Source organism: Apiospora phragmitis, assembly GCF_038363925.1.
Source record: "Apiospora phragmitis strain CBS 135458 chromosome Unknown utg000002l:1.0-5516284.0:1.0-5523493.0, whole genome shotgun sequence".
In the NCBI taxonomy this organism is placed as follows: domain Eukaryota; kingdom Fungi; phylum Ascomycota; class Sordariomycetes; order Amphisphaeriales; family Apiosporaceae; genus Apiospora; species Apiospora phragmitis.
In genome coordinates, this window is record NW_027117400.1 from 3021918 (window position 1) to 3038589 (window position 16672).

Below are 16672 nucleotides of genomic sequence, written 5' to 3' on the forward strand. Positions count from 1 at the left end.
ACGGTGAAATGAAAGAAAGCTTTCTTATCCGAAAGGACCTGATTGTATCCTTTCTTTGAGTCGAACAATCTGGATTTCGAACAGCCAAGGCCATGCAGGGTTGAGGCTGGTGATACACTACCTTTAGCCCCCAACCCCTTTTCAAAATGACAACTATGGAGTTACCACCTCGGATATTATCTAGATATCTTGAAATCACCCTACGAAACTAACCTGACAAGTACTGAACCACATCCAAGCTCAAGGTTTCCCATTCCACAGTACTCACTCTCTGCGTTGGTGGTCCATCCACCTGCGTCTCCCACCTGCGTCTCCCACCAGGGACGGACGAACTGACTTATGGCTTGGCCTCCACAACCAGCCCCATATTTGATCGTCGTCGAGTCAAAACACCATCAAATGTCGTCAGCCACACCGGTCTAAATCCAGAATAAGCCGCCTGCCCCTCAACAAACACAAGAACCGCCTGGTTAGCTCAATCGGTAGAGCGTGAGACTCTACTTAGTTACACGGGGTCCGGTTCCGGCACCCCCGGCGTTGACGAGGGGTTATCTCAAGGCTGCGGGTTCGACCCCCGCATCGGGCTCAATTCCCGATGCATCCTATTCAATAGGATACTTCGATCTTTCTTTTTGCCGTTTTCTTCTCCTCATCTTGGGGTTCTTTATTTATTTTTTATTATTTACCCCTATACCTTTTTGATCCACTCCAACTAGCCACGCGACTATACGATCGGAGTAGGGGTCACATTATAGTAAGATGTGGTAGTAACGCGCGACGCATATAGATTAAATTTTACATACTAAGGGCTGGCTGTCTATCTATCGCCAACTCTGCGAAGAGGTGCACAACTATATTATTCTTCTAGTTTAGTCTCTTCCAGTCCGTTCTTCCAGTCGGCCCCCTTCTTTACTTAGAAGAAGTGCCGTTGATGCTGAAGCGGTAGCTGGCCTGGAGCACGTAGGGGTCGCCGCCGGGCGCGAAGATCTGCTTGTCCTGGCGGCCCCAGGCGGGCTGGTTGATGGCGTCGATCCAGTCCTCGACCTCCATGACGACGCAGCCGTACTGCGGGATGGTGCGGGGAAGTCCGGGTTGTCGTGCAGCCCTTGCGTCGTCTTGAGCGTCACCGACCCGTTCTGCCCGTTGCACGAGTACAGCTGGAAGGCCTCCTGGTCCGAGTACACGTCCAGCTGGATGCCTGACCACGCCGAGGCCAGGCGCGCCACGTAGCCGTCGTTGCGCCAGTCGTAGGGCCCGTTCTGCGCGCGGTTCACGAGCCAGCAATTGTCTGTAGTAACAAATCGTGTCAGCAATCAGGTAGTCATGAGACATTAAAATTGATTGATTCTTTGGGCGACGTACCGTATCCAGTGCAGTTGAAACCGCAATTGTCCTTGAGCTCGGGGTCCCCGAAGCTGGCGCCAATCTGCTTGGGCGCGGACCAGAAGTCGTTGACAGAACCCTTGTGGTTGGCGAGGATGTCGCCGGTGGGGATGAGGATGTTGTCGACGCCGACGCGCTGGCCGCTGTAGGGCAGGTGGAAGGTGTGGTTGAGGACGGTGCTGGTCTCGTTATTGGCGAAGCCGTCGAGGTTCCAGTAGACGTGGCTGCTGAGCATGATGGGCGTCTTCTTGGTCGTGGCCAGGGCGACCATCTTGAAGTCCCAGGTCCAGTCCGACACGGTGTAGGTGATGTACGAGACCACCTCGCCGGGGAAGCCCTCCTTGCCGTCCGGGTCCACGATGGAGAAGGTGATGCTGTCGTCCGTGTGCGCCACGACGGTGAAGTTGCGCCAGTCCCAGCCGTCCTTGCCGCCGTGCAGCGTGTCGGCGCCCAGGGGCGCGTCGGCCGTGGGGTTCTCGTTGGGGCTGACGTGGTAGCTCTGCCCGTCCAGCTCGAACGTGCTGTTGCGGATGCGGTTGGCGTACCGGCCCGGCACGCCGCCGAAGTGGTTGTGCTGCTTGTCCACCTCGTAGTAGGTGGCGTTGTCGAAGCCGGCGACGACGTCGCGCGGGACGCCGTACTGGTCGTGCACCAGCATGTGCGTCAGCGACGCGCCGTAGGTGATGAAGGCGGCCTGCAGGCCCTCGCTCTTGATCCAGTAGAACCCGTCCTTGTCCGGGCCGGGGCCCTTGAACCCGTAGGTCTGCGCGGAGGCCAATGGGGAGCAGAGCAGCCCCCACGGCGGCGAGGTGAGCGTTCAGATGCATCGCGACTTTTTATTATTACCGCGTTGCCGGGGGAGATGAACCGTGCAGAAGGAAGAAGGTGCCAGGTACAACAAGTAACGGGCAGCACGGGTGGATATGGATCAATGGAGTTGGCGCTGGTGCTGCTAGTAGGTAGTGGGTTGATGAGTAACACTAGGGAACGCGTGTTTTACTCAATTGGCAAGTGGGCGACCTCTTGTTCTCTTTGCAATTGAATGGGAGGAAGACCCAGAGCGGACGATTGACTTGACAGAAACCGCTTCGCAGAGTCTGGGGAAGAGGCAGGGCAAGCAGAGACACGGCAGACACGGCAGACACGGGAAACACGGGGGAGAGATGTCACTTTTAATATTAAGCTTCGAAGGATGCCGGGCCATGTCGATCCACCAGACCAGTTGATTGTTATTGGCCTGTTGTCTCTCTCTAGTCGACCCGGCTGCAGGTGTACGGATGGTATGTATTGTAGTAGTATTGTACAGGATGGAAATGTAACCTGGACTTGAGCTAACATGCGGTATACTGCTCGGATCCATGTACTGACTGGGTCTCTCCGGCCGGAATCTACGCATGCATCTACTCCGCTTCTCCCCTCTCGCCGAAAAGTTGGGGTAAAGGCAAACGACGTAACCGATGGTCAGCATGCTTATATACTAGGCAAGGGGTGGTCATGAGATGTGACTGGAGCGTTTAGATTGGGGAAGATCGCGGTGTTACCGTTCCTCGTTCTCACGTTATGTCCCTGACCTTGTTTTTTTTTTCTGCTTAGATGGGTGACCGTGCTTGGGAAAACGTGCGATTGGACCTACCACTATTATTACCTGCCTATTTCGAGTGACAACTGAGTATCCGTACAAGCTTCGTCTGAAAACCGACCTCGACGAATCAGACTGGGTCTTCTGGAAGGGAAACCGTTGGAGTTCTTTAACCTTCATAGTCTATCCATACATCTGTATCTGCATAACACAATTCCGTTAGGAAAATGTTGCATCTTTAATGGTACATAACATACGGAGAAGGAAGGCGTAGAGACAATGGGGAGATTGCGGGTCATTTCCCGAGTAATGGCAGGATCTAGGGCCGACGATCGTCATCGACTCACCCAGCCGTGGTTCGTTCTGTCTGGTTTCCCCGGAATGGGAACGGTCAGGCTCCAGGCTTCAGCTCTCTGCAGTTCATGTGCCTTACAGGAAGGTGTGTCAAGGTTGCACGACTCTTCTCATGCAATCCCACCACACTGCCTGCGACTGCTGCGACTCATTTATTTCTCCTCATATTTCACCAAGGTACAGGCAGGCATACCACCGAGTAAGCAGCAGATTTCAAGCATGCGTCAAAAAGAACTGGTGCTGCTTCCGCCCCAAACCCCGCTGAAGGGAAGATACCTATCGAATGCCACTACCCAGAAGAATGTCCCAATAAGATGGAATGACGAGATGGTCCTCGATCCTTCCTCGGCCGCCTTTAACCCGTCCAACAGGGACAGCAGAACAAGGGAGTCTAATTTTCATCCACGCTCACCGTCCCGAGAGACAATTTCTTTGCATGCTACCTACCGGGGGGTCCATGTCGGGGTCAAGCTTGTCGAATGCGGGGTAAGGCTCCAGAGTCCAAACCCCAGAAATACGGAAATCTTGGCAACACAATCTGGACGGCACGACAGGAATGGCTGGCGTTGGCTCAGTTTCCCCGCTTTCTTCACCTTCGATGCTCCGTCACACGGGGAAAACGGGTGGCTGGGTTGGTGACTTTCGTGTATGTAGCCCGTCCTCCCTAGCATCCAACTCAGCTGGTCACGAGGTCGACTTGTGCGACCTATCAAGATTGATCGGAGATGGAGGGAGGTAGTAGCTGGTAGCCTAACTCATGTAGTTACCGTAGGTACCGATGTAATAGTATATTTTCGCTCTTAGATGTGTACAGTACATGTACTCAGCAGGAAGGGGGACTTGATGTTGCGTATTGCGCCCGTCAGTCAGATGACATCTGCACGCTTAACACCGGCATCACAGCTCGCCCTTGCCAGCTCGCCTTGATTTGTGCTCCTGTTGCTGCTGCCTTGCAGAAGACCCAAGACTATACATATTTCGGGCCGAAGGCGATGGTGAACCATCTATAGAATGGGGCCCAGAACCCACATACAAAACGAATGTGTAGATATGTGTACATAGGTGTAAGCATGTGGATACAGCCAGGCAACCTATAGGAGTCGAGATAGAAGTGCGGGCTCCGAGACAGAATCCAGGGTTACCCTTAGTAGGTAGATGCTACTCCAGGCACAGCAGGTATTGGACGAACCAAAAGGAGATTGCATATAAGAACCAAACAGGCAGATTCGACAAGCTAACCATACTATAGTCATGCTATACTATAGGAGGGTCAGTCATGAAAGACCGACTTTCTGCTAGGATTTCAACCATCAACACGGGAACAACAGGAGCAACTGCCAAATCAACCATTGTGCGTCAATTATCCATTCTACAGAGACCTATACCATACACACACACACACACACACGCTACGTCCTACTTCATCTTCTATGCGTCGATCAAGTTCTCCTCCTGTTGCTGTTCCTGCTGCTGCTGTGCCTCGTCCTCCGGGTGGGCCTTGTTCTTGCCTTTGCGCTCGGCGGTCGAGCGCTGGTAGAACTCCTGGATAACCTTGGCCGGGATACGGTTCAGGAGCTCCTTGGGGTAGATGCGCAGCAGGCTCCACGCAATATCCAGGGACTCGTAAATGCTTCGGGACTCGTAAGCGCCCTGTGCGACGAAGTTGCGCTCAAACTTGTCCAGGAATTCCAGAGAGAGCTTGTCCTCCGACGACAGAGCCTCCTCACCGACGACAGCCTTCATGGCCGCAGCATCACGACCAATGGCGTACTTGGCGTACAGCTGGTTGGACACATCACCGTGGTCCTTGCGCGTCATACCCTCACCAATGGCAGACTTCATGAGACGGGACAAAGACGGCAACACGTTGATGGGCGGGTAGATACCACGGTTGTCGAGTTGACGATCGACGTAAATCTGGCCCTCGGTAATGTATCCCGTCAAATCGGGAATAGGGTGTGTGATATCGTCGTTAGGCATGGTCAGAATGGGGATCTGGGTGATGGATCCGTTTCGTCCCTCGACACGACCAGCGCGTTCGTAGATGGTGGACAAATCAGTGTACATGTAACCGGGGTAACCACGTCGACCAGGCACTTCTTCTCGGGCGGCCGAGACCTCACGCAGGGCGTCACAGTACGCGGTCAAATCGGTAAGAATGACCAGAACGTGCTTCTCCAGCTGGTAAGCGTAGTATTCGGCGGTCGTCAGCGCCAGACGAGGTGTAATAATACGTTCGATTCTGTGGTGACATCATCAGCGAACAAGTTCCAACAAGAACATTCATTAGCAGCAACACGGCCAACTTACGTAGGATCGTTAGCAAGGTTGAGGAACAGGGTGACACGCTCCAGACTGCCGTTCTCCTCGAAATCCCGAGTGAAGAATCGGGCCGTCTCCAAGTTAACACCCATGGCGGCGAAGACAATGGCGAAGTTGTCTTCATGATCGTCATGCACGCCCTTGTTGGTGGCGCCCTTTTGCTTAGCTTGCTTGACCAGACCGGCCTGTCGGCAAATCTGGGCAGCAATCTCGTTGTGAGGCAGACCGGCAGCGGAGAAAATAGGAATCTTTTGGCCACGGGCAATCGAGTTCATGGTGTCGATGGTCGAGATACCGGTGGAGATCATCTCCTCGGGGTAAACCTAGCATTGTGTAAGCATGCGAGACTTGTACGACGAAGACGCCGCCTGGGCGGGTGTTTGGGTATTGCATACTCTGGAGTAAGGGTTGATGGGACTTCCGTTGATGTCCAGGTACTCCTCGGCAAGCACCTTGGGTCCCTTGTCGATAGCGCGTCCCGATCCATCGAAGATACGACCCAGCATGTCCTCGGACACACCGAGCTTCAAGCTCTCACCAGTGAACTCGACCTTGGTCTTCTTAACATCGATACCGGTGGTGCCCTCGAACACCTGCACGACAGCTCGGTTTCCTAGATGCCAGGCAAGCTCGTCAGTACGTCTGCTATGTGTGTATATATATATATCGCGCGCAGCAAATTAAGCCGCATCCCGCCCGCTATAACTGACCTCGAGCTTCCAGGACTTGTCCAGATCTGACAGTTCCATCGGGAAGAGTCAGACTGACGATTTCGTTGTATCTAGGGAACTTGACGTTGTCGAGGATGACCAGAGGGCCGTTGACACCGCCGACGGTGTTGTACCGCAGGCGCGGCACCACCGAGTAGGAGGACGACTCGCGGGGGTCGGACATGGCTGCGGAGGGTGGGAGAGGGAGATGCTATCAATAGGAAGAAGGATGCGATTGAATTACGGGAGCTCGAAGCTCTGCAGGTCGTCTGGGAGCGACGATGGCTGGGCAGGTTGGTCGGGGGGGATCAGATAAATTGCTCTTGTCGAGGTGTTGGAAGATCCAGATCTAGCAAGCTTCAGACACAGGCATGCACTGTAGTCACTCAGTTGGAGCTTCCACCGACGGGACACACTAGAGCGTTGACGTCGGGTTTCCCTGGAGGCTTAGCCGCCAGACTGCGCTAATGCTGATTCAGGTAAGGAGCTAAGATTCAAAACCGGCCCCGCCAAGCCAAGCATCTCTAGCCTCCCACTCTGTATCACATCACATGACTCTTACACTGTTCTTTCAGCACTTTGTATTTACAGGTAGCAATTTCATACTGTATCTATCTTCAGCTGTACTCGGAAGTTGTGTATGTATTAACTTAGTTGCAGACTGTTGTGTGTTGCTGTATTGCATGTGGTTGTAGCTCTGTAGCTCTACCAGTAGCGTCATATAAACCTGGAAGACCAGAAGACAACATCCAACAGTTAGAGAGTATAGAACTTTACAATTACCTGATACCTATGCACAAGTTGTTACGCCAGTTTTCCTATGCTCTTGATTATAGATAGATCGCAGACAAATTCACAAGCTCACAGACAAGTGGGTGGGGTGACAGTAACACTACCTCATATTCTATCTAAACTCACGATCCTAAGAATTGTGGAGATGAGACTACTACATATGAGCAGATATATTGCATGTACATTTCTCGGTGATTCGGGTGGTCTAAATACGCATATATGCTCAGACATCCTTCATGGCAGCATTTCTACGCATGCCCAGGACGGCCTTGCCGACAGCAGAATCGTTAGGCTTGCCAATCTCCTTGGTGATCCAGTCACCAATGTCCGCGACCGCGTCCAGATTGACGCCGGTGTCCATGCCTAAACTCTCCAAAAAGTATACCATGTTCTCCGTGGCCACGTTGCCTGTGGCCCCGGGGCTGTAGGGGCAACCGCCGAGCCCGCCCACGGAGCTGTCGAAGGTCCGAATGCCGTGCTCGAGCGAGATGGCCGTGTTCACCAGGGCCTGGCCGTACGTGTCGTGGAAGTGCATGGCGACGTCCTCGTTGCGGATTCCCGCCGCCGCCATGCAGCGCAGCAGCTCCTGCGTGCGGGGCGCCGTGCCCATCCCCGTGGTGTCGCCGAGCGAGATCTCGTCGGCGCCCATCTCGAGCAAGGAGGTGGCGATCTCCGCAACCTTGTGGGGGTCGACGTCGTGGCCTTCGAAGGGGCAGCCCAGAACGACCGAGATGTAGGCGCGGGCGCGCAGGCCCATGTTCTTGGCCCCTTGGATCACCGGGGCAAACCGCTCGAGGGAAGTGGCGATGCTGCAGTTGAGGTTCTTCTGGGAAAAGCTCTCCGTCGCGGCGGCAAAGACGGCCAGCTCCACACCTGGCCTGCCGGTCTTGTCTGTCCCTGCGAGCGTTTCGGCTTGCGTCAAGTACGAGCCGGTATGTTCTTCGAGGATCGCCTTCGCGTTCTCGAGGCCTTTCGCATTCGGTGCGAGAAAGGAATAGGTCACGGGTGCAGGGGCCGAGATTCGCTGCCAAGGAGCTGCTTCATAATCTCACTAGAGCCATTCATCTGCACATATTTGGGTTAGAAAGGAGCAGGCAGGCGGAGAGTAGAGTTTGTGGTGGCCTCACCTGAGGTACCCATTTTGGGGAGACAAAGGAGCCCGCCTCGATGGTGGTGAGGCCGGCTTTGGTCAGCCTGTTGATCAATTCGGTCTTGGTTTCTCGAGAGATGGATTTCTTCTCGTTCTGGAGGCCATCCCGTGGCCCGACTTCGACAAGTCTAATGTGGTTGTTGGAGGCCGGTCGCGGATTCTTGACGTCCGAGGCTGTCGCATAACATCGTAGAGAGGGGGCGCGCAAGGCCACCCGTTGGCGGGCGGCGAGTTGGATCATGGGTCGCACGGAAGCCATTGTGAGTTCATCGTGGCCGAGGAATGGTTCTTCGGCCGGTGTAGGTTCGTCGCTAGTCTCTCGTTAAGCTGTTGGTCGTTGTCAATTGAAGGTTGACCGAGGTCACGACGGTGGGGGGCAAGCTCTTGGGAAGCTTTGGAGGTCCAAAGCCGGAGATAGCCGGTCATCGTTCTTGGGTGCCGCTCAGCTGCAGCCTGCATCAGCCGGGAATCTGGAATCTGGGGAAGTATTAAGAAACAGCACCCTCCAAGTCTACCAATTGCAAGCTCACACATGGACATCAGCACTGCAATCATCCAGGGGCTTATCATGTATTAATTGCTTCGCAGGAACCTACGATGTTTATCGCGGATTTGACTTCGGAGAATCCCTTCGAAACTATGTCATCAGCTCTCCAATGTCAGAAGCATTTCACCAGCGACTCTGGTGAGAAATCACCAGTTGCCACGCCACGCTGACAATGTGACACTCACCAGGCCTCCAGCAAACGCAGTGATGCCTTTTTTGTGCAGCGCTGATTAAGCCCATAGCACCATTGATGGCTTCTTAGCTCTTGCTTGAGAGCCCCTGGCGCCCTGTGCAGGGATGAGTTCGGGCCACTCTAGGTCGCTAGCGTTACGTAACGTGCCTTGCTTTGAAATCACCGAAGAAGCCGTTGGTTCGCTGTCTCAGAATGAATCACATTTTTGCCTTGTTATATGTGTTCGTCTTGACTCTCTCCATTGTCTGAAAGGTTGTTGTGAGTATTTCTCATACGCCCGGTATGCGGACGAATAACGATACCGCTGAAGCGCGTCGAGACCGTCTCCTCCAGGAGACGAACTTTGAGTCGTCTGCAGCTGTGGAAAACGCGCCGGCCGTCAGCAATGGCAGCGAAAACCGCAACGGAACTGCTGCTGGTGGTGCACCATCGAGCAATGGCAACGCATTGAAAACCTCCGCGCCGGCGGCAGGCATAACTCGAGTGCTTGCCCCCGACTTGTTACGGGGTACGCTCATGGTCCTGATGGCCATGGATCATGCCGTCGTGGCTATACGGTCCTGGGACCACGGCCAAGCGCATGAATCCGAGGGCGACAGCACGCCGGTCTCTGAATGGAATCGTCCCATCGGCTACGTCATCAGAACCTTCACGCATCTCTGCGCCCCCGGTTTCACCTTTCTTTTGGGCATGGGGGTCGTGTACTTCGGCCGGTCAAGAACGCGCCTGGGTTGGTCGACGTACCAGATGCTTCGCCACTTCGTCATTCGTGCGGCGGTTCTAACCCTCATTACGGTATTGATGGGAGTCGTATTCACGGGAGGGAAGATCTGGTTCCTTAATGCCGTCCTGTTCGCCCTGGCCATTGATTACGTTCTCGCCGGTATCCTGTGGCTTGTGCTTGACAAAATCGAGACAGCCACGACCCATGGCCTTATGGCCTATTTCAAGAAAAGCCATGAGAGCGGCGAGACGACGCCGTTGCTTGTTGGTAACTTGGAAGGCATCCGAAATAGCGACAAGGCATCAACTCGCGCCATCGCCATCTCGTGGCATTTCAGCAACGGCATCCTCCTGGCCCTTTCGGCTGTCACTGCGTGGTGGAACATCTGGCTGTCTCCCACCCACGGGCACTGTCAAACGGAGAAAAGTTTCAACACCACTCAGGATATGACGGCTACTGGGAACCCGATAGTGGACATCTGGTTCTGGCCCATCATGTCGGGCCGTATCATGTCGGTGTTTCCCCCCATGGCCTGGCTCTCCTTCGCCATCATGGGGCTGCTGTACGGCCGCCTCGTTCAGGTCCACCCCTTATCGTCTGCCCGACTCAACTCGTCGACTTTTCTGGTCGCTCTGGCTTTCTTCCTTGCCTTTGCCTTCACAAGAATCTTCCGTTTTGGCAACTTGTTCGAAGGTTGCCTCCACATGCCCGAACATTTTGCCCACCCTGATAGAAACCCTTACCTGGCTTCCGTCCCTTCGTTCTTCTACGTCGTCAAGTACCCACCTGATGTCGCCTTCGTTGCCTACACTATGTCGGTCAACCTTTCCCTACTCGCGCTATTTGGCGCCCTGCCGTCTGGTGTCACCAAACGCTTGACGATCCTCCTTACCTACGGCACTTCCGCCCTGTTCTTCTACCTCGTTCACCAACTCATCTTGTTCTCTGCTGGCGCCGTTCTCGCCCGGTTTTTCGGCCGCGATACCGGCAAGACTGATCCGTTCACGGGTCAGCCCGCTGTAGTGGTGGAAAACCTATGGATATACTGGGGCCTGTGGGCAACTTCCCTGGCGATACTGTACCCTCTGTGCAGATGGTACAGTGCGTTCAAGAAGACGAAGGGCCCGGACTCGATTTGGAGATTCTTTTGATAGACTGTAAAATTATAGATATAGATAGACTAGCCGGCACGCTGCTGTAATCAAACCTCCATTGTCCTAGAAGGATGAGAGCACATTGGTTTCCATCTCATTCAAGCCATGACAATAGTGCTGTTGGTGCATGCAATACCCATACCAGATATTCCATTTAAGCTAGTGCATTCCATCTTGGCTGGTTTTCCATCCTGTGTTGATTACAAGGTCAGCGATGCGGCGCTCTCTTCATATTTGTTTTGAGTAATCAGGCAACCTTGGAACCTACGTAAGCCTTCAGATCTATATTGCTGAAGCGGAAGTCCTTGCAGTGGTTTTCATCAGCACAGAGCAGATAAATGCCTTTGTCCGTGCCCTCCCTACAATATTTATGAGTTTAATGGCACATACGATAGGGCCGGGAAGAAGAAATACTCACCCAGCGTTGCGCTCCAACAGGGATCGCTGACACAGCTACCATCCTTGAGACTGACGCGTCCGACCAACGAAGTTCTCCCAGGTGAAATTCATTGCGTACGCGGCCAGACTGAGGTTACGGCCCGGCGGGATCCCTTTTTCCTGGTCGACGTAGTTCTCGATGAAGTGAATCGGGTACGACGTGTTGCGGACAGTGAAGTTGCGCCAGGTGACGTTGTGCAGGTCGCACGTCGTGCCGAGCGACCCCTTGAAGCGGGCGCCGATGAGGGAATCCTCCACTACGGCATTCTCGAACAGGTAGTCGCCCCCGGCCCCGCTGGCGCAGGACACGGCGACGCCGTGGCCGCCCCGACGAGTACATGTTCCGGACGGTGACGTTCGTCGTAGGGGGCGAGACGTTGATCAGGTCGTCGCCGTTGTAGATGGTGAAGCCTTCGATGAGCGAGTGGCTCGCCGACATGTCAATGCCACCTTAAGGCATGTCAATAATATGCATCAGCAGCAGCAGGGAAAGCGATAGTCGCCTACCGGCGTTGAAAGGGAATCCATCATCCGAACGCGCATTAACTAGAGTGTCTGTCATCCCCACATGGCTGCCTCCCATCGAGAAGACCCATGCGACAGGCTTCCAGATCTTCAGATGTCTTGCTCTGAGGTAGCTGCACAACACATAGTTCTTCGCAGATATATCACCATGCCGGCTGGTTTGTGAATCCTCTTACTCGACTTTCAAGGAGAAAAAGTGCGGCCGCCCCTTGTTCACGCTGTTCGCAGCACCGCCCGGCCACCACAGCTCTCCGTGTCCTAGCTGTTTGGTAAGCAGTGCTCGAGATAAACTCGTAGAGCCACTTACCAATGAACCACCCCTCTTTTAAATCATCGCTTCCAGCCAACGTGACATTGTTGCCTTGAAAATTGATCCAGCGACCCGGGTAGATACTGGTATCAGCGACTACCGATTCGACGTAGCTGACATTGTCGGGCAATGAAACATTGCCATTGAAAACGAACTCGACATTGCTCAAGGACTTGAGCTGCAGCGGAGTCCATAGATTGTATGTAATACCCTTCTCGGATACCACACGAGACTTATCGCCACATTCGGCCACGGTCTTCACGACATTGGGGGTGTCGTCCGTTCCTGTTTCGTTTTTGGGTACCACGCAGGTTTTGATGCACTCCAGCGCCTCGGGTAGCCAGTAGGCCGAGGTAGTGCTCGCGAGGATGGAAGCTAGCAAGGGGACCGAGAGCTTCATGGTTTATTAGGCCACTTCGTCTTAGTAGTACTCTTGAAAGGTGCTCGGAAAACTTCATGTTTATGTCTGGCAATCCCACGTTCTCGAGTGCAGGGATTCCCCGCCACCGAACTGATGGGGGTCGAAGAAATGACAGTCGATAATTCCCCAAGATAGGCATTTCTCCGCGAAATTCCACCAATTGGCCAAATTTTCTAGACCTGACGGTACATCTGTGATGTAGCTCCAAAGAGAGCTTCGAGAAAAGGGTTCAAAAAATCTGTGCTCTCCTCGGGTAGAAGAAGTCTGTGAATACCTCCGATTCCTTCGTAGCCGGCAAACCCCTCGTAAATTACGCGCCTGATAAGTATCATACTGGGGCACCGAGAGTCCTAGCATGGTCGAGTCTTCTGAAGCTCATTCTCAGTTCCTCCCAAGCATTCTACTCAGTCGATTGCCTCGTAAGGTTGAATTTTGTCTCGAGAAAGGTGGAAGCATGGGTGACTCAGTAGCGCTATGCGGACTCCCTGGCGAGAGACTTGCAGTGTCGGCCACGGGTGATGCATTGCTTGGCTTCACGTCGTAAGTTTTATTGAGGCTCCCCAGGATCATTTTGTACACGTCACCGGACACTGGCTCATGGTCGATCACGTCCCTGGATATACAAAGTCAGCACGACATAAAGGAGTAGCAGCAGCTTGGGCCTCTTACAGTATCTTATATTTACTCTCAAGGTCGTCATCTAACCCTTCAAGCCTCCCTACCCCTGCTTGACCGAAGGAGACAAATTCAATGCTGAACCATCGAAGATTGGAAAACTTCTTGCTTATAGCGTCGTCGCGAAGGAATTCGACGATGGATGTTTCCACATCCTGAAGTGAGTAGGTGCCCTCCCATATGCCATCGGTGAAAACAATGAGCGTCATGGGCTTAGAAGTATCCTTAAGATACTCTTGGAAGATTTGGCCGAGAATCATAGCCATATCCGTACGAACCATCTGAGGATCCTGAGGTCTCAGTGCTTCGTCCCGTGCTTGTCGAATTTCTCTAACAATTTTCTCGCAGGAGCATTGCTAGTGTTATGACCTTTTCCGAGGGTGAACTCGATATCAAGACCGTCTTTATCAAGTCTTCCGATCATGCTTGCAAGGGTTTCGAGAGCAATCCTCATGGCTGGCCAATATGGTCTCATTGACCCTCCGTTATCAATGACGAACTTCTAGAAGTTTGCGAGTTGTCAGTATCAAAAAATCAGAATGCGTGACAAGGAGCTATTTCTTACAATATCTCTATTCACAAGAAAAGAGCTCAGATACTTGTCGTTTCCACCCAGCAAGTGTTTCAAAAGGCTCTTTTTCCGAATGGATTCAAGTTGGCGGCAAATGGACCAGTTGGGATCAAGCTGAAACTGCGTTGGCAGACCGTCGAATCCGTTTCGAGTATTAGTGCGAGGCACCCTTTCACCTTGACTTGATGATGGCGGAGACGTAGTAGTAATGTACAGGCCGCCCAATCCCTCTGTTGACTGAGGCCGGGTTCTGTTCTTGGGTGGTGTACCGGGTATGTATGACTTGTTTCTCAGCGTCGTCTGATCCTGGGCAAACCCGGCATTAGGATCACCATGAGTTTTTATGGAATCCTGCATTGACAAGGCGCCTGCATGTGCTCTCTGAGTAGTGGCTTCTATCTTAGGTGTCGTTGCCTCTTCCAAGGGTTGGTACTCTTTTGGTTGGCCCTCCAGACTGTTGTCGGGCATTAACTCAGGCGACTCGACTTGGTGTTCGCCAATAACAATTTCCGGTGGAAGGGAAGCCTGGGGAGCGTTTTCATTCCTCCGCTCTCTCAGGGATGTGCGACTGGCCTTTCCGGGGCAGGGCTTGGTCGCAATTCTCTCGTAAAAACGCCAGACGTCGGTTGCGTCGTGGCAAAACTTGGCTTACCCATCCTCGTCGACAAATGCGAAGATGTACCAATATGATCTCTGCGAGGAAGTCTCATGCTCTTCTTTGCTTGTCGCAGGAGCTCCGACTTGTTCCGTCTGGTAGATTGATGGCTACTATGCGTCAACATTGCCCCTGATATTCGGTCGCCGACACCCTGGTTCAGAGATATTTGCGCTTTCACCGTGTCACCTTCACCATCTATGTTAGTCAGGAGCTCTGCCTCTTCTTCGACTTGGCGTATTGCATTCTTGATGTCATCACTGAGCGGCCTCAAGTTTCCCCGGTCTGCTTGGAGTGCATGAGTACTTCTGGCAGCAGCAATACCCTCGGCAAACCTGAAGATCAGTTCGCACGACGGTATTCGTTGCTGAGGTTCCCTTCGAAGCATCTCGTCATCAATAAGATCCAGGATCTTAGGAGTTATTGAGTCTGATTTTCGTACAGAACTTCGAAGGTGACTGTGCCAATCCGTCACAGCCCTGAGAATCTCATGGCCATCGTGGAAAGCGTCGGCGGCAGTTGGCTGCCTCTCTGATTGAGGGGAGCGCAGTTTGTTGATGGCATTCTGGCGAAGCTTTTCGTAAACGGACACACCTTGGCGGCCAAGTATAACCCATGTGGCAGCAACAGAGAACACACACCCCAGCGACCAAATATCAATTTTCTGAGTGTAATCAGTCAGAGTGCCGCCGGCGCGGGTACGGCGTCTTCTGTCCGTCTCTGGAGCTCCTTTATTTGAAACGAATTGTTAGCTTAACTTCGGACTTGTCGGAATGAACTAAACCCCTTACCATAAGTCTCCGTGAGACCTGTCAATATTGCTTTAGGCTCTGAGCCAGTCTCATCCTTCAAGCTGAATTTAGCAAAGCCAAGATCAGCGAGCTTGAACTCATCACGGACACGTAGTATATTGTCCGGTTTGATATCAGCATGCCACCTGTACTTGTCAGCTGCATCATCCATCTACCATATAATAACAAGGCTTACCCATGATACCTCACCGAATCACCACGGTCTCGGTGTGCCTCTAGGTTGTGAATCCTCTCCACTGCTGCCGCTACTTTGGACAGGGCTTCCCAAAATTCAACAATGGTTTCAAAGACGCCAGGAGGGTCTTTTGGAGAGAAGAACAGCTCTTCCAGATCAAGGTCGCCGAATTCCAAGAGTAGATTCCATGTACGGTCAACTCCTTGACCATCAATCTCTTCATCAACTTCGTATTCGCCCAAGTATTGGACCATGCCCGCTAAACCCTCGACTGCTGAGTAGTTTAGCTTCTCTCGATTGAAAACATGCTTGTATTCACTCGTGAAAGTCTTCAAGGCCATCGAGTAGCACTGCCCACATATCAGCCGGGGGATGATCACTTTGCAGCATGATGTCAGGGAGCAATTACCTTTCCATACAGAGGGTCGTTATACTCTGAACGCTTCAGTCTATCCTGGAGTCCCAGCGACAGGAATCTATCTTGTACCGAAACCTGCCACACCTTGGCTGTCCCGCCTTTGTTGTTGATCAATTGACGCCTGCAAAAGGGGCTGATCCATCTGCCTTTTTGCCGGTCCGAGTAGACTGTGGGCGTATGCAAGTCCATCACAACATGCTGGAACATGAACCTCATGTCGTCGAAGTTGCTGACTAATTTGTTGACGTCCGAAGCAGAACCTGGGAGCTCCTCCTTAAGCGTATCTAGATTAGACAGTCGCTCATTCGACAGGTTCCCGTCAGTGATGCCATATCTTTGGAAAGTATGTATCAAAGAACCGCAATCGAGATTCAGTAGGATGGCAAAGACAATATAGCAACGCCGGTCGCCCTTGCCCAAATCGCTGGCCCCGAAGCGGCCAGGCTGATTGCGCATATGGTAAACACTGTCTTGCGCAGCGCTTAGCAGCGCAGCAGCGTTGGTTTGCCCTGTTTGCCCATCTATCAGGAGCATCCACTTGATTATCTCGGCTGTGTGGTAGAAGTATTTGGTGCAGCAATGTGTAACCCATTCTCCATTTTCGCTATCTGGTCGAAGACAAACCCCTTGGGATTTCGCATTATGCCAGTGGCAAGCACGGTATTTCCATTCGCTATTTAATTTTGCCTTGAAGGTGTCGAGGATTGAGGTCTGTCCCGCCATTGCGGTTGTTGCTTGGGATAAGGAATGCAGCGGGCGCCAAG

The 16672-nt window shown here is 52.9% G+C and overlaps 5 protein-coding genes across 5 annotated transcripts; all 5 read right to left on the bottom strand.

Moving 5' to 3' along the window:
* Positions 1 to 909: 909 nt before the first annotated feature.
* Positions 910 to 2210, bottom strand: PG994_001737 (aldose 1-epimerase; the record flags this gene model as incomplete). The annotated part of the gene is made up of 4 exons (XM_066853146.1): positions 910 to 1065; positions 1128 to 1288; positions 1363 to 2131; positions 2184 to 2210. 4 exons carry the CDS (start codon positions 2208 to 2210, stop codon positions 910 to 912), a joined length of 1113 nt encoding a protein of 370 aa, XP_066721287.1.
* A 2534-nt stretch (positions 2211 to 4744) lies between these two features.
* On the bottom strand, positions 4745 to 6532 carry PG994_001738 (Vacuolar ATP synthase subunit B; the record flags this gene model as incomplete). The annotated part of the gene is made up of 4 exons (XM_066853147.1): positions 4745 to 5558; positions 5627 to 5961; positions 6034 to 6251; positions 6349 to 6532. The coding sequence occupies 4 exons, from the start codon at positions 6530 to 6532 to the stop codon at positions 4745 to 4747; spliced, it is 1551 nt and encodes a 516-aa protein (XP_066721288.1).
* Positions 6533 to 7363: 831 nt separating this feature from the next.
* PG994_001739 (uncharacterized protein) lies at positions 7364 to 8549 on the bottom strand (the record flags this gene model as incomplete). Its single annotated transcript, XM_066853148.1, has 2 exons — positions 7364 to 8164; positions 8268 to 8549. The coding sequence occupies 2 exons, from the start codon at positions 8547 to 8549 to the stop codon at positions 7364 to 7366; spliced, it is 1083 nt and encodes a 360-aa protein (XP_066721289.1).
* Positions 8550 to 9810: 1261 nt separating this feature from the next.
* PG994_001740 (pectin lyase fold/virulence factor) lies at positions 9811 to 12581 on the bottom strand (the record flags this gene model as incomplete). The annotated part of the gene is made up of 10 exons (XM_066853149.1): positions 9811 to 9971; positions 10647 to 10747; positions 10801 to 10909; positions 10962 to 10971; positions 11177 to 11267; positions 11366 to 11603; positions 11656 to 11796; positions 11854 to 11984; positions 12048 to 12129; positions 12179 to 12581. 10 exons carry the CDS (start codon positions 12579 to 12581, stop codon positions 9811 to 9813), a joined length of 1467 nt encoding a protein of 488 aa, XP_066721290.1.
* A 402-nt stretch (positions 12582 to 12983) lies between these two features.
* On the bottom strand, positions 12984 to 16631 carry PG994_001741 (uncharacterized protein; the record flags this gene model as incomplete). Its single annotated transcript, XM_066853150.1, has 8 exons — positions 12984 to 13215; positions 13272 to 13605; positions 13647 to 13779; positions 13843 to 14373; positions 14685 to 15167; positions 15269 to 15440; positions 15491 to 15840; positions 15900 to 16631. 8 exons carry the CDS (start codon positions 16629 to 16631, stop codon positions 12984 to 12986), a joined length of 2967 nt encoding a protein of 988 aa, XP_066721291.1.
* Positions 16632 to 16672: the final 41 nt, after the last annotated feature.